The sequence below is a fragment of the Lithobates pipiens genome, unplaced genomic scaffold (genome assembly GCF_037356315.1).
Source record: "Lithobates pipiens isolate NorthernLeopardFrog02 unplaced genomic scaffold, aLitPip1_a1.2 Scaffold_3, whole genome shotgun sequence".
Taxonomy (NCBI): domain Eukaryota; kingdom Metazoa; phylum Chordata; class Amphibia; order Anura; family Ranidae; genus Lithobates; species Lithobates pipiens.
Genome location: NW_027507790.1, coordinates 85,981,882 through 86,003,343, shown reverse-complemented (window position 1 = coordinate 86,003,343; position 21,462 = coordinate 85,981,882). Strand labels below are relative to the sequence as shown.

The window sequence follows — 21,462 nt, the reverse complement described above, 5'->3', positions numbered from 1 at the left end:
TTATATACAATAGCTGGCATCAATCCACGAGCGCCGAGCTGTTATCCTTCTGCCCAGATTTTGGAGTTAGATGTTCAAGTCCCTCTGTTAATATCCTCAGTATACAGGGGGAGTTTTACACAAAGAAAGGAAATGCCCATAGTGTAATCCCATATAACAAGGTTTATTAAACACAAGCAGAGTAAAAGCAAACACTCACGTTTAAAAGCAGCAAAATAGCAGCAATCCATGAGTGCCAAGCTCGTATGCACAGCCAGTTCCTGGTAAACCTATTGCTCCAATCCTGACGCGTATCGTCACATCACGTGACTTCATCAGAGGATTATCTGGCTGTACATACGAGCTCGGCGCTTGTGGATTGCTGCTATTTTGCTGCTTTTAAACGTGAGTGTTTGCTTTTACTCTGCTTGTGTTTAATAAACCTTGTTATACGGGATTACACTATGGGCATTTCCTTTCTTTGTGCCTAAAACTCCCTCTGCATACTGAGGATATTAACAAAAGGGACTTGAACATCTAACTACAAAAACCGGGCAGAAGGATAACAGCTCCGCGCTCGTGGATTGATGCTAGCTATTATATATAAATAAGTGAGTTCATTTATTATGCGTGTCACCACACACTACCTCACATGGGATTACGCTATGGGCTGTCTTTCTTTTTTTATCTAAACTGCACATACTGAGACCACGATCGTTTAAGTTCACTGGATCTGGTCAAAAGGATGTTTGAAGATCACCTATAACTCCTTCTATGCCGTATACCTTATGGAAGGTGAGAGGCTTGTGCATACAGAGGTGCAAATATTAGATTAGCTGGGCACTGATCGATTGATTGCTCACGGTGGAGGGATTCACTATTTGTGTGGAACATTATTTCAGACTGTTACAGTGGAATTTGTTTCTTGTTTTATCACTCTCACTACTGGACTATATTGGTTTTCTCCAGCTTTATTGCACACTCAGTGGTGCATGTTGGACTTTATCACACTGTTTATTCATTTGTTCACTTATTTGTTTGAACTTACATTTTGTTATATAGATTTCATATATTTGGTTCTATACTTTTTTTCTTTTTTTCCATCACATGGTACTTTATATATTGTATATTGAGTTGATACACATTTGTATACCACACAAAGCTCAAAGCCTTTTAAGAAACTTTTGCTTGGCAGTGACAAATTCTTAAAGAATTACCCCCAGTTCTCAGATTAGGAAATAATGGGGTAACTAAGACCAATACTGAGCTGGCGTAGAGAGATATGCCACTACTCATTTTCCCCATTTGGCTGTTGACTGGGAGATTCCCTGGATGAAAGTTAAATCTAAACGAAAGGGCTGGAGTTACAGCTGATGTTGTTACTAAAACATGGGCATTGTCCATATCTGGGAAATTACTTCTCACTGGGCGAAATCTGATGGTTAACTGAGAGACTAGTTCCCTATCAGGTCCACTTTACTTTTGACTGACCGTGCACAGCAGAGGGCAGATTTAAAGCAGTTGTAAACCGCTGGAATTTTATTTTTTCCTTTCACACCCTGCATGGTAAAAGGCATAATGTGCTAGTATGCATTGCATACTAGCATATTATGTTAAATTTACCTTAAAACAAAGTCCTCCCATGCCGAAATCTCAGAGCTGCGGCGGCCCCCCATCTTACCTTTTAGGAGATATTTAAACTACCTATAGGTAAGCCTTATTATACCTATAGATAAAAGTAATGTATTGAACTTTACTTCCACTTAAGGCCTCTTGCACATGTTACACCAGTTTGAGAATCTCCTTTTTTTTGTTTGGATTTCATGCATATGCGTCTGCACAATTTCGCACATTTCCAGGCAGACTTATTCTCGCTTTCACAATGTGTTAATGGACATTTGCACAAATGTGCACATTTGCACGCATGAAGCGTAAATTACTGACCAAAAATGCAATTTTTTTTTTTTTTTTTTTTAACTGAAGAATACACAGGGCTTGTTTATGCACATGTGTGTGTAGGCACATTACAATTAATAGACTGTATTTTAGCTCAGTAAAAAAAATAAGCTGTACTGAGCTTTTTCAGGCACAGCAGCTGGAGAGAGAGGGCATGAGTAAGTGCACCAAGGAAGGAGTGTCAAGTGTCGTGACACTTTCGGTGCTGCACCCCTATGGAATTCTAAAGGATGTCTACGACACCTTTTATGAATTCCCACGACTATGCTCAGAAGTGAACAGGTACAATTGAAAACCATGGGATTTTGGATTCAAAGCTTTTGGAACTTCAAACTCGAGGTGTGAACGGAAGTCCATAGAAACCACTAAAACCATACTTCAGGTTCTTTATTGCGATTTTTGAAGAAGATTAACTATTTTACAGTACATGCAGATGGATTGTTTTAACACACTTTCACTGCTAGTTAATAATATGTAAATACTATATCCATAGTTTGGGTACAAGCGGCCTTTAAAGATCTATATAGAGCACATTCTAAAGGCTGAGTGTCTTTCTAGTGGAAGTGCACAGGTGGAAGCATACATCCACATGCAGATCCATAGCATAGCACAGAATTAAGATACGAACAACAGTGGGATGATTTTTGAAATGGAGGATGTTTTTTTTCTCACATTGTGCTTGGAGGTCATTTTGAGGTTTGTTATTTGATTATACATGACACTCTAATTATGCATTAATTTTTATAATTTATACCTAGGATCGAGCTTTAAGGGTGTGGCTACACTATTTTATTGATTACGCAATTTATTTTTACTCCCTGGTCATCTCTCGCACACGACTACTGCAACTCCCTCCTCACGGGATTACCTTTACATATCCCCCTTCAGTCCATCATGTTGCCAGGGTCATCCACTTTACCAACCATTCAGTGTCTGCTACTTCTCTCTGTCAATCCCTCCACTGGCTTCCACCTCACCCAACAAAATAAATTCAAAATACTAACAACTTACAAAGCCATCCACAACTCTGCCCCAGCTACTTCACTAAAATACTCTCAAAATACCTACCTACTCGTTCTCTTCATTCCTTCGAAGACCTCCCGTTTTCTAGCTCCCCTGTCACACCCTCCAAACCCCCCCTTTTAGGATGTAAGCTCTAATGAACATGGCCCTCTGATTCCTCTTGTACTGAATTGTATTGCAACAGTACTGTCTGCCCTAATGTTGTAAAGCGCTGTGCAAACTGTTGGTGCTATATAGATCCTGTATAATAATAATGACAAAATGACATGCGCCTGCACATGAACTGTCTAGGACTAACATTTCACAGGTATTGCAATCATGCAAGTAAAAAAAATCTTACCCCCAGAACCACATTGGTACAGATTTGTGTACTACTGTTATAGGATGGTGTCTGCTCACTAAAATTTCCTCTAACAAGAGTGCCATCAATAGACTGCATTGTAACAGCCTGCACAGTCACATTAATCTGCAGTGAAAAACAACAAGAATGATGACATAAATAATTATTTCTCGGTACAAGCACAGGGTTATTTGATAGAATATAGGCAATAAAAAAAAAAACTGCCAATTCTTTATTAAACATCTTATGGGAGAGAATAAGCATTACGAGGAGTTGCTACTGCTGGATTGTGGTGCTCGGTGGAGGAGACACGGGGTCACGTACTTGGGACAAATTTTTACAGCAGGGAGGCTGACTCCCTTCCCTGATTTGAGGGAGAGATTTCACTTGCCGCAGTCTATGCTTTTCTACTACTTACAACTGCAACATGCAGTGAAGGTGCAGACGGGGGGACCCCGTGGGCTCTTTCACCGACCCCGATCTTCCGATCTATGGCTAATGTAACACAGTTCCAGGGCTTTATCTCCAGAACTTACTCCATGGTCCTAACTGCCTGCCTCTGGGGATTCCCGCAGATGGCACTAAATAAATGGAAGAGGGATTGTGGTACATTCGAGGATGAGCAATGGGAGGAGGCCCTACAGGCAGTACAATATTGCTCGCTAAATGTGGCCCAGCGGCTATCTCAATTATATATTGTGCTCAGAGTACACTACACGCCGGACAGGCTGTTTAGGATGGGGGTGCGACAGGACCCAGATTGCCCCAGGTGTGCAAGGGATCACGGGGATTTGATCCACCTGCTGTGGAGATGCCCCAAACTACACCTATTCTGGACAGGGGTACTGGACACTATTAACAGAGTGTTTCAGATTACCATACCCTCAGACCCGAAACCATGTCTACTTGGGATCCTAGATGACGTTTCCATGGGGAACAATAGTGGACAGGCGGTGGCCAGGGCCCTGTTCCAGGCACGGAAGATGATTCTTTGGCACTGGAAGGCGCCCGAGCCCCCAACACTGGGGGAATGGATCGCCCAAATGGGGGATACTATTAGGATGGAAAAGTACATTTTTCAACATAGAGGGCGACCAGAAAAATTTGAGAAACTCTGGGCGTTTTGGTTGGATACTCCTGGCCTTTCACCAGTTGATTTAGTTCTGGACAGAATGCTGAGATAAGAGCTAGGGAGTGAAATTAGAGTAGGGGGGGGCAGTGACTGTTAGACACCCACTGTAAATACATGATTCTGTATGGGTGAATCAGGGTACAGTTAGAATATAATGCGTCAATATTTGAGGAGGCTGGGATGCTGAGGCATGTGAAGTGGTGAAATAAATGTCAGTTTATTCCTTTTGTAAAGATGAACGAGTTTGTACACTGTGCCAAAGATTTGTACGAGAGTTAGCTGCAAGTTGTACTCAAATAGTTTTGTTATTCAATAAACTTTCTCTGATTTAAAAAAAAACATCTTATGGGAAAAAACTGATCTGACTACAGAATTGCCATCAACTCCATTATGTTTTTCAAAGTGCCCACACTTTAAATACATTTTTTTCTTGTTCATCAAAAATGATATTAAGTTTTTACTTGACTAAGAGCACTACATTCAAGATATTCAGTATATGATACAGCGCTTACCCCACTTTGTGAATTTGGTACCTGATAAAAAAAAAAAAAAAAAAAAAAAAAGAAGTCAAATATCAAAATGTTGCAAGGCTCCCAAACCGACAGGTTTCCAATTTAAAAATACATATAAAATTTTCACCACTTACAGGTAAAATCTGAATGCTTGTGTAAGTGCTCAGGGTCAGGACAGGGACTGAACAATTCTCTAGCTGTACATCTTGAGTGCATGTAAAATTCTGTCTCACCAAAAAGCCTATTAAACACAAAGAATTTATTAATGGTAAAAAAAAAATTTAAATTCTGGCTACAACAATTTTCAATCTGTTTTTAAAAAGGAACACAAGGGATTGACACTTCCCATTTATGATGTGGATTCTGGCACGGTTTCTTGAAAGGGCATTTCACACTGTCGGGACTGAATAGGGGTCTATGTGAAACTGTGGGTACACTGGCCTACACCTGTGCACGCTTCACACTTCGCGTTATGGAATTGTGGGCAGAATCGATTTGATTATGCCTGCGATTGCGCAGCGTGCGTTTGGTATCATTAACCTTCAATAGCACCCCAAATGCAATGTGATGCGATTGTTGCGCGACATGACTGCACTGCAATCACGGCAAACGGCAACGCTCACATTATTTGCCCTGTGCCCTGTCTGTATTATGTCCATCAGTCCTTTTTGCGACAATTCTGCCTGTGATTTTAAATTACAAAGTGTGACTGTAGCCTAAAAATTGCGTGAGGCTTGAGCCGGAGCTTCTTTTCGTCTGACAAGCATGCATAGGGCTGCCCCATGCGACACGCAGAATCCCATGAAGATTGTGCTGTCAAAATTGAGTAGCGGGAATGAGGCCTTACTGACAATAAATACAGATGGAAGCTCATGCCTTTGATCTCGAGAAGAATGAAAGAGTAGATACAAAAGCAACACTGTTACTGTACGTGCCTCTTCTGAACAGGGTTTATAAACACTGAATCGTTTTTATGATAGATACTTCAACAGCTAATGAAATTACACAGCAACTCCCAAAATTGATTTTAATAAGGAGGAGAGCGGCAGAAGGATAGGACAGGACATACTATACTACACACACCCTGAGTAATCCATTACTATTTTTTTTTACATGTGTAGCATGTCAAAAACTGGTTAATAAAGCAATAAGCAATGTACAAAGAATCATAGCATTGGTAATAATCTTTAATTATTCTAATTTCAGTACACAGAAATTTTACCAGATGCTAACATTTTATGCATTATTTACATCCTCACTGTCCTTGGCACTACCGTGAAGAAGTCCAATCCACTCACAGATAAAACAAAGGTAGAATCTATGAAAAGCGTTGACAAAGGATCTTCATGCCAGTAGATTTTCGTGACAGGGTTCAGAAGTCAAATCTAACTGCACATCAGTCTTTCAAAGGAAATACAACCTACGCTAATTTAGACTTGGGACTTCCTTCAAAGTTAACAAGTCATATTTACCATGCAACATGAAATCAGCTTACCTATAGGGTTACTGTCAACACACGTTTTTGTCCCCAGAGGAGCTGGTAGATTTAGGTAAAAGTCTGGAGTCAGAATAGGTACACCATACTACCAAAAAAAATAAAAAAAAATAACGTTTAATGTTAGAATTTGGTTAGCACAAATAAAACATATGAATGTAGTGAGTTTACTTGTTGACCTAGAACAGTGGTTCTCAACCACCAGGCCAGAGTCGTCCAACTGCCAGGCCATGGCTTCCTGTCTGCTCTGTCAGTAAAGCCTCGTACACACGGTACGAAAATCAGAAGAGGATTGTCGTTTCACAGGCTGCTGTCCGAAGTTCTTACCGTTAGTATGCTACTTTCAACAATTGTTTTCCAATTTTCAGCCAACAAATGTTGGATGACAGGCTAGTAAATTTTTCTCAAACGACAGCTCCAAATCAGATTTTTGGATGGTCAGTACACAAATCTGTCACACAAAAGTCCAAAGTACAAACACGCATGCTTGAAATCAATGCTCAAACACGAAATTATCAGAAGGGGCCCAAAAGGTGGCGCTCAAAAGCTGCAATTTTTCGTAGTACGTCGCTATGTTTGTGTTTGCGGCATGACAATTTGTGTAACGTTAGTATGAAACACAAGGTCCTGGCACACGCCCTTTTGACAAAAATCAGACGCTCGGTTATCCAACAATCGTACCGTGTACGAGGCTTTAGACTTTAGCTGTTGCGGCAGAATGGGGCCATGGCTCCAGCTTTCCTGCAAATACAGAGTAGCAGCCAGGGTTGGCTAGAGGGAAACTGGCAGCTTTGCCCTTTGGGAGTACAGGATGGCACAGATCCTCGATCATGGAGGATCTCAGCATATATGCAGAAAATGCCTGTGCAAGCCCAAGCCTGCAACACTGTAGTGAAGTTTTTGTAGGAAAAAATCCCATCTGGAGCTGGAGGGGGTGGAGGAGCTTGATGATTGGCACAGGACTGCTTCAGAAATCAACAGAAGCCTCTTGCAACCTCCAAGTTTGGCTGAGCTGCAGTGCACAAAGTAGGTCCCAGACCTAGTCTTCAGTTACATACAGCTTAATCCAGGACACAACCCCAGCTAATAAGTGCGCAATAAATAAGTAACTACAGATTAAGGACATCACTCATTACAGCATTTTCATTGGCTGACCCTCCCAGCTAAATGCTGGAAATATAAAAGACACATTTACGTACCTTACTGAATTAATCTACATTAGTTCCTGCACTGTCCTGGGCTCAACTTTTCACAGATTGACACAGGTGATCAAATCTGAAAGATCTAGTTACTTGGCTTCCAAGCAGTTTTTCTAGATCCCACATGGCAACAAATAGATAATGCAGTTAATAGTAGGAGCAGTCATTGGATACCAATATTTACCATTGAGGACTCTTCCATATCCAAACAGGTATTTTTTGTGGGGAATCGGTTTTTACCCTATATGCCGGGAAATTAGTGTCACGTATAAAATAATCTATCCTGCTGCAATAATCCTTATAAAGTGCCATCCAAATTTTTTTTATCATATCCGCAATGTTAATGTTGTGGGTTATTGCCAAGGTCTTTCTAAATTTATCGCAAACAATCCCACAATAAAATGGTTCATGAGAATAACAGTGCTGATTCAATGCACCTGTGTTTATATGTACTCAGAAAGAGGAACTGAACACATTGTTATAAATAGAACTATTACGTATATAAAATCTGGTACAAAGTTTGCACTTGAGTATATTTTTATATTACACCACTTAACCCAGAAGAACCAGATGCAAGATTATATCAAGCACATAGTTATTCATTTTGTGTAAAAAGAGAATCAGTCATTGATTGGGTAATTATAAATCTGAATATCCGCTCAAACGTTTAAAACTGTACAATTTTACTACAATACAATAAATTGCCCCATGATCTGTCTTTTCTCCATCCGAGGGCACTTTTAGATATTATTTGTCCCATTATCGCTTTGTTTTCTCTCCGGCAACACTTCTGCTCAAGCTGTACTGTGGTTGCCTAATCTGTTGGTAGCAAAAGAATGGTCTGGGCTACTGCAGCAGAAAGAGTTAATTAAAGTGGTTGTAAACCCTTACAATCCACTTTGGACTACAGCGTAGCCTATAATAAGGCTTACCTGTAGCTCCCCCGGATTATCTCCTGAACCTGCACAGTTTAGGATATATCCCCTGTATCTGAATGTGCCAACGTCATTGGCACATGGGCACTGAACCAATGGCACGTGCGTTTGATGTCATAGCGGCTCCAGCAATCACAGCGCCGGAGCTCACGATAACCGGAAGTAACTCCGGAAGCACTGTCGCCGGCCAGAGCAATGTACGGGGACCTCTACCGATGCTTCGATCTAAGGCGAGCATTTCATAATGAGCTAGTATGCTATGCATACTAGCTCATTATGCCTTGGTCTTTCAGAGCCCAGGGAGAATAAGTCAAATTGGGAACGACCCCCCCCCACCCAGATGCATGAACATTGTGTGTCAACAAAACCCCCCCCCCCCCCCAAAAAGAGAAATCAAACACTAATCTGCATGCTTAAACACCCCCCCCCCCCCCCAGCATAAATTCTCTCTCTTCCTCTTCTCAGTGCAAATGCACCACCCTACTGAAATCAACCATTTCAGCAAAAATATTTGCCTCCCCAGCTGAAATCTTCACTCTCCCATATGCCCCCAGCACAAATCCCCCCACTGCCCCGGAAAAAAAAATCCCCCCTCCTATCACAAATCCTCTCCCCTCCACTCCAGATCCCCCCTCCCATCCCCCATTCTAGCACAAATTTCCCCCCCCCCCCCCCCCATTAATCCAAATTGGATTTTTTGGCTGTAACAGAAGGCAGATTATTTATTGATGGCATGGACAGTGGGACATGGCTAAGCACCTGCAGGCAACAGTAAAGCATGGTAGAGGTTCCTTGCAGGTTTAGAGCAGCATTCTTGCAAATGGGGTTGGATTTGTTCAGAAGGAATTATTTCCACATTGCTGAAAATTATAGGCAGATGATACATATTCATCTTGTAATATCAACAAGGTATCGAATAGGTCCAAAATGGATTCTGCACAATGACCTCAAAACATACAGAGAGAGTCCTAGTAAAAAACAAGCAATCCTGGAAAAGATGGAGTGTCCATCTGGCCCCCACAGAGCCCTGATTGCAACATCATCAAAAAAAAAAGCAACTGAGACATGCAGAGGCGGCTCTCTAATTAGGCAAAGTAGGCGGTGGCCTAAGGCCTCGCCCTCCTAGGGGCCTCGCTCCCGCCTACTTTGCCTAAAGAGCCGCCTCTGGCTATCATCATACATCCGTCCCAGGTGCCTGCTCGTTCAGAGTACAGTCAGCCCGCCTCCTCTCTTCTCTGTAACACCCCGCCCCACTCCTGTCTAGAAAACTTCACTGGAAGTGGAACTGCAGTGCAGGTGTCCTTCCAGTCAGAACACCAGCAGACACAGAGACCATCAACTGACCTGCCCGCCCCGCCTGCCCCGCCATCAAATCCTGTCCGTCCTTTCTTGTGCAAGGGCAGGGCACAGCTGGCATCTCAGCACAGGATCGCTGAGTCTACCCTCCTTCCAGGGTGGAGCTTCCATGATGGAGGAGGAGCCAATTCAGCCTGTGTGTGCACTGTGCAGCCGACGGACTGAACTATGAGGGGACAGAGCCTTGCTATATGTGAGGTAAATGTGACTAGGGGGTGCATGTGACTGGAGGGGGGGGGGGGTGGTACAGTGGTGTGGTGTCAGCCCTGGTGTCAGTGTGTTCTACCTCAGCCCTGGTGTCAGTGTGCTCTACCTCAGCCCTGGTGTCAGTGTGCTCTACCTCAGCCCTGGTGTCAGTGTGCTCTACCTCAGCCCTGGTGTCAGTGTGCTCTACCTCAGCCCTGGTGTCAGTGTGCTCTGTGTCAGCCCTGGTGTCAATGTGCTCTACCTCAGCCCTGGTGTCAGTGTGCTCTGTGTCAGCCCTGGTGTCAGTGTGCTCTACCTCAGCCCTGGTGTCAGTGTGCTCTGTGTCAGCCCTGGTGTCAGTGTGCTCTACCTCAGCCCTGGTGTCAATGTGCTCTACCTCAGCCCTGGTGTCAGTGTGCTCTGTGTCAGCCCTGGTGTCAGTGTGCTCTACCTCAGCCCTGGTGTCAGTGTGCTCTGTGTCAGCCCTGGTGTCAGTGTGCTCTACCTCAGCCCTGGTGTCAATGTGCTCTACCTCAGCCCTGGTGTCAGTGTGATCTGTGTCAGCCCTGGTGTCAATGTGCTCTACCTCAGCCCTGGTGTCAATGTGCTCTACCTCAGCCCTGGTGTCAGTGTGCTCTGTGTGAGCCCTGGTGTCAGTGTTCTCTGTGTCAGCCCTGGTGTCAGTGTGCTCTGTGTCAGCCCTGGTGTCAGTGTGCTCTGTGTCAGCCCTGGTGTCAGTGTGCTCTACCTCAGCTCTGGTGTCAGTGTGCTCTGTGTCAGCCCTGGTGTCAGTGTGCTCTGTGTCAGCTCTGGTGTCAGTGTGCTCTACCTCAGCCCTGGTGTCAGTGTGCTCTGTGTCAGCCCTGGTGTCAGTGTGCTCTGTGTCAGCTCTGGTGTCAGTGTGCTCTACCTCAGCCCTGGTGTCAGTGTGCTCTACCTCAGCCCTGGTGTCAGTGTGCTCTACCTCAGCCCTGGTGTCAGTGTGCTCTACCTCAGCTCTGGTGTCAGTGTACTCTGTGTCAGCTCTGGTGTCAGTGTGCTCTACCTCAGCCCTGGTGTCAGTGTGCTCTACCTCAGCCCTGGTGTCAGTGTGCTCTGTGTCAGCCCTGGTGTCAGTGTGCTCTACCTCAGCTCTGGTGTCAGTGTGCTCTACCTCAGCCCTGGTGTCAGTGTGCTCTACCTCAGCCCTGGTGTCAGTGTGCTCTACCTCAGCCCTGGTGTCAGTGTGCTCTACCTCAGCCCTGGTGTCAGTGTACTCTGTGTCAGCTCTGGTGTCAGTGTGCTCTACCTCAGCTCTGGTGTCACTGTGCTCTACCTCAGCCCTGGTGTCAGTGTTCTCTCAGCGCTGGTGTCAGTGTTCTCTCAGCGCTGGTGTCAGTGTTCTCTCAGCGCTGGTGTCAGTGTTCTCTCAGCGCTGGTGTCAGTGTTCTCTCAGCGCTGGTGTCAGTGTTCTTTCAGCGTTGGTGTCAGTGTTCTCTCAGCGTTGGCGTCAGTGTTCTCTCAGCGTTGGCGTCAGTGTTCTCAGTGCTGGTGTCAGTGTGCTCTCAGTGTTGGTGTCAGTGTACTCAGCGCTGGTGTCAGTGTGCTGTAGCTCAGTGCTGGTGTCAGTGTGCTCTGTCTCAGCCCTGGTGTCAGTGTGCTGTAGCTCAGTGCTGGTGTCAGTGTGCTCTGTCTCAGCCCTGGTGTCAGTGTGCTCTCAGTGTTGGTGTCACTGTACTTAGCGCTGGTGTCAGTGTGCTCTAGCTCAGTGCTGGTGTCAGTGTGCTCTAGCTCAGTGCTGGTGTCAGTGTGCTCTGTCTCAGCGCTGGTGTCAGTGTGCTCTCAGTGTTGGTGTCAGTGTACTTAGCGCTGGTGTCAGTGTGCTCTAGCTCAGTGCTGGTGTCAGTGTGCTCTGTCTCAGCCCTGGTGTCAGTGTTCTCTGAGTGCTGGTGTCACTGTACTTAGCGCTGGTGTCAGTGTGCTCTAGCGCAGTGCTGGTGTCAGTGTGCTCTGTCTCAGCTCTGGTGTCAGTGTGCTCTCAGTGTTGGTGTCAGTGTACTTAGCGCTGGTGTCAGTGTGCTCTAGCTCAGTGCTGGTGTCAGTGTGCTCTGTCTCAGCCCTGGTGTCAGTGTTCTCTGAGTGCTGGTGTCAGTGTTCTCTCAGTGTTGGTGTCAGTGTACTTAGCGCTGGTGTCAGTGTGCTCTCAGTACTGGTATGATTGAGCACATTGACACCAGTACTCTTAATATATGCAATTCATTTTTTTTTGCTTGAATTATTTTTTTCCCTCCATTATAGATGTGAGTGGGGCCTCATGTCTAGGTTATGCCTAAGGCCTCACAAAGCCTAGAGCCGCCTCTGGAGACATGCTAAAACCCACAAGAGAATTGTGGTCCGTTCTCATTGATGAAACAAGCTACCTTCGATGTTTTTTTTATTTTTATTTTATTTTTATTTTTTTTAAAGAAACATCCTATAAAAAGCACTTAGGAGAGTTGATGTTAGTTGACATGGACACACCAAAATACAAAATTTGATTTAGGTTTTTATGTTTATCCACTTTGTAGGATTTTTTTTTTCATTTTTTTATTTAACCCCTTCAGCCCCGGAAGGATTTACGAAATTTAAGAGACAATTTTGAAAAAAAAAAAAAACTCAATGTTTTACTATAGTAAATATCCCCCCCCACCCCAAAAAAAAAAAAAAATGAATATATATAAATAAAAAGTATCTCAGTTTGGGCAGATATGTATTCTTCTACTTTTTTTTTTTTTTTTTTTTTTAACAAAAAATATCGTACTAAACGTATATTGATTGGTTTGTGCAAAAGTTATATATAGCATCTACAAAATAAGGGATAGATTCACGGGACCCACGGGCACGGTCACGAAGTGTGCGCTCACAATGCTGTGATTTAAAGGGGACGTACCTGTACGCCCATTTGCCCAGCCGTGCCATTGTGCCGACATATATCGTCACGCGCTGGTCGACATGTGGTTAAAGATGTGCCACAGTTACAATAAAAAGATTACTTCTTAGTACAGTCAATCAGGGTCAAGCTTATAAGGCACAACCAAAGCTACATATTGTACTGCAAAAGATTAAGGCAAACGTTAAATGCGGTAAGAGATACAAAACAATCACTCATACCTAAACGTATAGAACCTTTTGAGCATGTTGTACTTTTTTTTCTTAGAAGGAAGTCTAAAACCAGGTAATTTACACATGCCTGTCCACATCATGTTTTTTATTTATTTGTTGTGAAAGAAATAGAGGAGATCAGATGAAGAAGGAATGAGAGGGAGAGGTAAGAAGAAAAGAGAGGGGGGGGGCAAAATAAATAAAAAAAAAGGGTGGCAGGAGTTAGCGGAAAGCTAGGGAGGGTGGTAGGGGGGGGGGGATGGAGGGGTCCCCTCCAAAGAGCAGAAATCAACAGCGTCAGTGTCAGGCAGTGGGGACCACCAACAGTGAATCTTTATTAGGAACATTGGGAGGAATTTGTCAGAGAAGTGGAAGAGTGAACCCATCTGGACTTGTGTTCCTTGCGAATCACTGGGCCACAAAGGTGGAATGCAAGCCCATGCAGCATTAAGATGCCTGAGAAGGGATTTTTTGATAACGATTCCTTGACAGTGGGGTAAGATTATGTAGGACTGCAGCTGGGTTATCTTGCAAAGAAATGTCTGTGAATTTATGTATGAGCTTAAGCACTGGTTGCCAGAAAGTTGGAAGCACAGGACACTCCCAAAAAATATGTAAGAGGGTACCCGAATGAAGGCCACAATGCCAACAGCGATCCATCTGGTGAGGGAATATCTTTTCCAGAACTGATGGGGTTCTATGCCAACGTGTCATAATTTTGTACATGGTCTCCTGATGTTTGATGTTAAGGGAGGATATCTGCGCAAAAAAAGTATGCGTTCTTTTAGGGGATGAGTAAGGGTAGCTTGCAAGTCTCTCTCCCATTTTGCTAAGAATGGGGGGTCTTCAGTGGCATGGAGATCCAGCAGAGACTTATAGAAGTTTGATAAGGAACTCCGGATCAGGCCACCGGCCAAACAAAGTTCCTCAAAAGAGTGGAGCTTACAGACAAAAAAGGGCCGGTTTGGTTTAGGCAACGTTCCAAGAAAGTGCAACAATTGAATAGTCCGCCAGTGATCCAATTTAAGAGGGGCCCAGCCAGAAAGCAAAGTCTTGGTAGATATCCAACCTGAAGGTCATAAGAGCCGAGAGGCCCTCAGAAGTCCCTGTGGGCTTTGCAAAAGAAAAGTTGGATCAGGGAAACCGGGTATGAACCCTGGGTGACCAACAATTGGAGTCACTGGGAAACATTGGGAAACTGCCCATTGAAAAAAAAGGTCGGAAAAACCTGTTCTATTCCGCTAAAGTGGAGCCAATCAATGGATGAGTAGAAAAATGGGTAACATGGATTTTCCCAGCCCAAGGAAGGCCAGGAAGTGGAGCCGTGGCCACCTCCTGTTCAAGCGATACTCAGTTTCAGGTCGCTGTGTTGGCACCAGTCCACTACCCTGGTCATATGTGCCACAGTATAATACAGGGCCGGGTCCGGGAAACCCACACCGCCCTCCAGCTTAGGTCGTAACAGCAATGGGCTGCTAAGGCGTGGACGTTTACCTTGCCAAATTAATTTGATAAATACCGTATGCACTGCATAAAAAAAAAAAAAAAAAAAAAAAAAGGTTTGAGGTATTTTTACCGGCAGAGCCTGCAGTAAGTACAGGAGTCTGGGCATCACGTTCATCTTTAGTACGTTACAGCGACCAAATCAGGAAAGGGCCTGAAGGAAGCATATCATTTAGGTTTGCAGGAATTTTTCGTTCCCAGATATTGAATCGAGTGGGCAGCCCATTTGAACGGGAAAAGAGGGAGAAAGCTCTCTCTGGTAGCGTCTGATAGAAAGATACTTAGGGCCTCTGATTGTTGTAAGTTGACCTTAAGACAAACTACCATAGCATTTCAGCTCCTTTAACAACGAGGGTAAGGAGGTAAGAGGCTCAGTAATATAGAATAAGAGGCCGTCGGCGTAAGCCGCCACTTTGTATTAGTATTTTCCAGATTTAACTCCTCGGATGGATGAGTTACTTCTGATATGTTGTAGAAAGGGCTCCGAATAGTAGTGATTAAGGCATTGGCCAGTAGACGGCCGCACTTATCTCCGTATTTGTAAAAAGAATGACAGGCCTTCAACAAAAGATGTTTTTCTTCATGTAGAGAGTGATCCCTTATGGCCTCCCGGAGTCTAACCAGTTCTACTTCAATGATATGGTCTGGTATGGCCTAATGTTGATGTTCTAGGGAATGAAGTTGAGCCAGAAGATCGGACAAGGTTTTGTTGCGGCGTTGTTTGGCCGCATGATGTTTAAGTAGGACTCCCCTAATGTAGCATTTGCGTGAAGACCACACAGAAATTGGATTGTCCACAGAGCCTACATTAGCAAGAAAGTATAAGGAAATTTCCTTTGGCATATCTGCCGCGATTTCAGGATCTTTCAAGTTGCCATGTAGAAGTCTTGGGGGACACTTGTGAGAGAGCAAGTTCCAAAATAATTTGAGCATGGTCAAAGAGTGCGATGTGGCCGATGTCTGTTTTGGTGACCAGGGGGATTGCAGAATGCTTCAGAAAGAAAAAAATATATAGTCCTGTGGATGAAATATTCTCCATATATCGACCAATTGATGGGTGTGCAAAAGGTCTTTAAGGTGAAGTTGGGTTCCCTGAGGTAGAGAAGATAAGTTTAAAGTAGAATCCTTGTGGGGATCCAAGGTTAAGTTGAAGTCTCCTCCTAAGATATGAGAGTTCCTTCGAGGAAAGGTTCAAGGGTGGACAGAAAGGCCTCGAGGGTTGAAAGTGGATTGGAAATTGGGAAGTAAATGTCCGCATGAGTGAAGGTCTGAGAATAAAATTTTCCCCTTCAGAAGCAGGAACTCCTGATCATGGTACTCGTCAAGGAATTGCCAGGGAAGGGATTTGGATATGAGGATACTAATCCCTTTAGATTTAAAGGTTGAGGATGGACTATGATAGGTCATTGGAAAGTATTTGTTGGATAGTTTGGGTATCCTGTCTGCCCTAAAATGAGTCTAGGAGAAATGCAATATGTGCCCTGTGTCTCCAAAGCTCTGCTGGTAAACTAGTACGCTTCTCCTGGGAATTCAACCCCTTTATGTTTCACGAGAGGATCCTGACAGATACTGTATATTTCCAAAGATTGCTCTACTACTGCCACCTGCTGTTGGGGCGAGGGGGAGGGGTAGAGAGAGGAAGAGAACGGAAAAAAAAATATTTTTATATATTGCAAATAAAGGAAAAAGTAAAGAAGAGCCTATTGCAAGAGAGAAACTCTGCAGAGAAGTACTACTGCCAACCAGGGCAGAGTATGCCTAGAGTGGGAAGTAGTGAGACACGGACAAACAGAGCCTAAACTATTGGGGCCACCGCAGCCAACATTAACCTATGTTGGAGCACCAGCATTACCTGAAAATGTGAGGTGATGGATGTAAACTGAGAAAAAAAAAAAAAAAACAAACACAGATCAAATAGATTAGTAATAAGTTGAAAATGGAAAAACCCACAAAGAAAAAGTTGAAATCAGCACTGGTTTAATGCCCTAGGCTCGAGAGAGTTCAACAAGTCAGTCCCAAAAATGATGGGGGTATACAGGCGCTGGACTGGCCTCGATGTAGAGCCATGACTCCAGAGTGTGGCTGCACAATTCACACCCCCTACACAGAACCCTTTGAGTGCACAATTAGAAAAGCATTGGTAACTGAAATGTAATATCAAACGGACATAAAATGCAATATATCAAGCAATTTCGAGGGCAAAAAAAAAAAAAGAAAGGGGAAACTATATTAACTCTGTATAGCATAAAGAAGGTATCCAGGGAATTCTAGAGATAATACCATTGGAAATTGAAAAACCCCTCAAAGTATAAATTGAAATCGGCTTTAATGCTGGTTTAATGCTCCGAGTTCAGGATAGGTCAACAAGACAGCCCCAAAATTATAAGGGTATACAGCTACTAGTCCTGTATCAAGGTAGAGCCATGACTCCAGAGTGTGGCTGCAAAATTCAAAGCCCAACAGCCAGGGTGCGCAGAGATAGGACGGCATTGGAAAGTATAATGCAACATTCATGGAAATACAGTGCAATGTAACAAACAATGTAGAGGGCAAAATAAAAAAATAGGAACTATATTAACATTTTATAACAAAGGAGGCCTCTGACTGTCATCAAACCAAGACATGCTAAAAGTCATACCAGGCAGACCCCGGGTAAGCTGGTCCTCTCCATAGTCCAGGTATAGCCCCCAGAGAAAATGGGAGCGTTAGGTAGTCCCTGTAAGTTCAACAGGTAAAGCAAAAATGTAGAGCTAGGTTTATTTTGACTTTACGCGTTGGTAGGTTTGAACAGCTGCCTCTTCATTCAGGAGTGAGGGTCAGGGGTTCTCCGACGCTCGAGCTTGTGAGAGGCCCCCCGACCACGTCGATTATAACGGGCCCTTTGTGGTCTGCCCGAGGGGACCTGGCACCAGGGATCTCCAGAGACCAGCACTGTAAGCCAGTTAGGTATTGGAATCGGGTCCATCTCAGCAAAGACAAACAGGTCTGGCAGCTCCAAAGGATGACGTTGAGAGAAGGCATCTGTGCCCTTTTGGACGATGAGATGGAAAGGATGACCCCATTTGTAGGCAAGACCCTTCTCGCTCAGGCCGTCCAGGAGTGGCTTGGGTGTCCACCGCATGAGAAGAGTCTTTCTGGAAATAACTGGCAAAAGATGGACAGCTGCATCAAACTCCAGGACTCCCACCCTCCAGGCCCACTGTATTATGTCCTCCTTGAGAGTAAAAGAATGTAAGCAGCAGAGGAAGTCTGACGCAATTCCGATTGCGGGACAGATTCTGGGACCCCCCTTAACCGTATATTCTGCCAGCGGCTGCCATTCTCCATGTCATCAAGCAGTAAGTGCAGTTGGACAACTTGGTCAGCGAGTTCAGTGTTAGAAGATTTTAAGTTTTGTACAGACAGACATTGTGCTCTGTTCTTGCTCCACTACAGTGACACGAGTGTCCAGTTCCCCATTCAGGGCAGTCTCCATTCTCTGAACAAGCGACTCTAGATCTGCTTTAGTGGGGAGCTGCTGTAAAAATGCACATAGCCTATGCACAGAGGGAGACCAGGAGACTGATGTGGGCTGTGGAGGGTACTCACTGTGGGCAGGTGTGGAGGCATCAGTCTGTGATCCTTGTGGGCTCTTGGCTAAGACACAGAGCGCTGGATGGGGTAGGAGCTGGTGAGGAGGCAGGGTTCTACAAGCTGAGCAGTTCTTCTTCCAAATCTGTAGAGACTGCCAGCGATCTGGGAAGGCAGGGAGAGAGACCACTGGGGGGTGAGAAGGGCGGTATGGTGTAATTGTCTGGCCACTGCCGTGGGGGACCATACACTGGAGTACCCTGCTGTGTCTGAGGCTGCAGAATGGGTCGGCGCCATCTTGGAAGCTACTGGCGGAGAGCCTGCCTATCTGTTGCCACAACAGGGTGTCGGCCGAGGCTGCAGGATGTCTGTCAGGCACACTGAACAGTCAAGAGACTTGCTGGGCACCGGTAATGTGGGGTATGGTAGCGGTAATTAGCTGCAGGGGAGCCGCCGGCTGGGAGATCTGCAGAAGTGCTTCTTCACGCCGCCATGCCGAGACCACGCCCCACGTTGTAGGTTTTTTTTTTTTTTTTCCACAAAGATTTTATTATTTTTCAAAAAGAAAACATGTAACAAAGATCGTTGTTTGAACAAAAGAAAGCAGGTCAATCAGCAGGATGTATAAACAAAAAAAAAATACACAGGGTACAGCTTATGTATATTACATTGAATACACTGAACCGGCAACACAATCGTGAGAGTATAAGTCTTATCATGTGGAGGGAGGATCTTCAATCCGTATCCCCTCCCTCCCCCCTCCCCAGGCGGCAAAGTGCGGCCCATGAGAGGGGGGAGTCAATCAAGTGGACCCGACGTTGTAGGTTTTTAATTAAGTATTAGTAGTAATAAGTAATTTTTTTAAATAAAAAAATAATATTCATCACATTATTTAGAAAGCATTATTAGTATTATTATGAAGAAAGCCTGAAACTTTGGCAGGTGTACTGGACAAACAATGCTAATTACTGATAAAAAAAAATTAAAAAAAAGTGAACAGTATAATTGTAGTTAATCAGCAAAAAAAAAAAAAAAAAAAAAAAAAATCATACCTCATATCGAGATAGGTTACGGGCTTGAGCAGAGCCAACAGCATTTAGTACATTAGTATTAGCATTAAATTGCTTTCCACCAAACTCTCCAAGCAAACTGTCAAAATTCGTCACTGTTGGTTGATCTGGAGTTATATAGGACAAAGCTGGCTGGTCTATAGGAAGGAAAAACAGACAGGTCAAATATTAATCAAATATAGTTATATTATATACTCCAAGCAGTTGTGTGAAAAAGTGAAAGAAAAGCAGAGGAATTGAACAAAAGGAAAGTCTAAGCCTAAATTCACACTATAACCAACATGTAAAAATGCACAGGAAACACACCGCATTCCTATGCAATTCACATGTGATTCAATGTGGTGCAATTTGAGTCCATCCATTTTGAATGGACTCAAATCGCACCTAAGAAATGCAGACATCTTTTATGGAGAAGCATCGCAACCGGATCGCATTGTTGTATTGACACCTGATGAGGAACCTTTACATTCATTCATAGAATTCACAGCCTACTTCTCAATGGCTGAGCAGTTCTCAGTCAGGCTTGATTTTGTTCCAGGAGCGGGACGGAAGTCCCCATCTTGCTACCGGACACACAGTGCTGTATACCATATGTAGCGGAGGCTACAAAGATTATACAGTGCACACACCCGCTGCAACTGTTAGAGAAGTAAATTGTATATTTGGAGCAGCTTGGTCTGAACAAACTATTTTAATTTAAAGTGTTTGTTTACCCAACATTTCATATTCCTGATATGTGCCTGCTATACCATGTACTGAAAGTTCTCTTTGTATTGCTTCCTTTATGTGAAATTCTGGTATTCCTGCTGTCCTATTAAAAACTGCCCACACTAAGCAGGAAAGCACACTGTGGTCAGTTCCCTAGCTAGGCTGGGAACTCCGGCTACTCTCCTCCAATGATCAGGCCTGTACTGACACTACCCCATTACACAGCCATTATACTGTTGCTTGTCCTTCCCCAGCTCTTATGCAGCTAAGAACAGATGGAATATGATCACTTATAAAAAAAAAGGGGGGAAAAAAAAAAAATTATAATTTTTTTTTTTATTTTTTTTTTTTATATCTATACAAAAATGTGTTTTGCCTTTCATTTCTGTGTTAATCTGAATGGGTTGTTTTACAAGGTGATTGTTTACAATCACTTTAAATGAAGCCTAGGGATCAGCTTTAAGTAGATTACTGTAGCCTGTCAAAAATGTCATGTTGCCTAGAGCTGGACTTTAAGCCCATTTTGGGTGGCGTTTTTCTTGCTGTCTATGACCCTGTGAAGCAATTTGGAATTATTTTTGTATTTGTAAGAGCAGAATAGAAAATCAGGGGAGTAGTTGTCATTTCGAACAGGAAGAATATGATCACAAAAGGTTTTTGTGGGGGGAAACAAACTGCAAATATAAACCTCAACAAGGCTCTGCTCCTTCTCCAGTCTGTCAAAAAAATAAGAAAAACTAAATATTTTGAGTGGAGTTGGGCTTTAACAGGAATGATAGTAGAAAGATCAATTGCTAAGGGGCAAGAACTTGGAACAAACTGCAGTGAATTCATGCTACGTACAATATATTACTATAAGTCATGAAAAGACAGAACTATTTGCTTCTGAAGTCCAGTCCCAATACAATATTTAATTTGTGAGATCTTGCATCTAAGCCATGGGAATAACATCCAGACTATCTTAGAATTAAATAGTATGTAAATACTATTTATTAGGTTATTAAAAAAGGTGGGGAAGGCAGTCTGACTTTTATGAAGAAGAAAAAAAAAAAAAAAAAAAAAAGAATGTTCCATAGAACCAGTGTCATCTCTGTAAATATGATTTATTTGCTGAGTCTTAGATTTAAATCCATAGAATGATCTTTACTTTCTACTTGGTCATGGCACTTAACAAGATAAATAAGGCACTACACAAAAGATTACAAAAAACGAGAAGCAACAATTTTTTTCCTGAGGGAATCTAATCTATAACCAGCAAGGTTAACAAGGGTTCATGCCGGAGCACACTATAGGATTGGGAATAACAAAACCGTCAACGGCAATGTGCTATGCCTAATGGAAACTTCCATTTTACTGCTTTAATACTCCTTAAAAAAAA

General features: G+C 43.6%; 1 protein-coding gene across 1 annotated transcript in view; it reads right to left on the bottom strand.

The window, feature by feature from the left end:
- Positions 1 to 21,462, bottom strand: part of TCTN1 (tectonic family member 1) — a gene marked incomplete in the record, with an annotated part of 107,022 nt that overhangs the window by 57,636 nt on the left and 27,924 nt on the right. Inside the window, 5 exon segments of the mRNA XM_077462004.1 lie at positions 3,299 to 3,424; positions 4,943 to 4,963; positions 5,077 to 5,183; positions 6,438 to 6,525; positions 19,359 to 19,513. Coding sequence (XP_077318130.1) covers positions 3,299 to 3,424; positions 4,943 to 4,963; positions 5,077 to 5,183; positions 6,438 to 6,525; positions 19,359 to 19,513 — 497 coding nt within the window.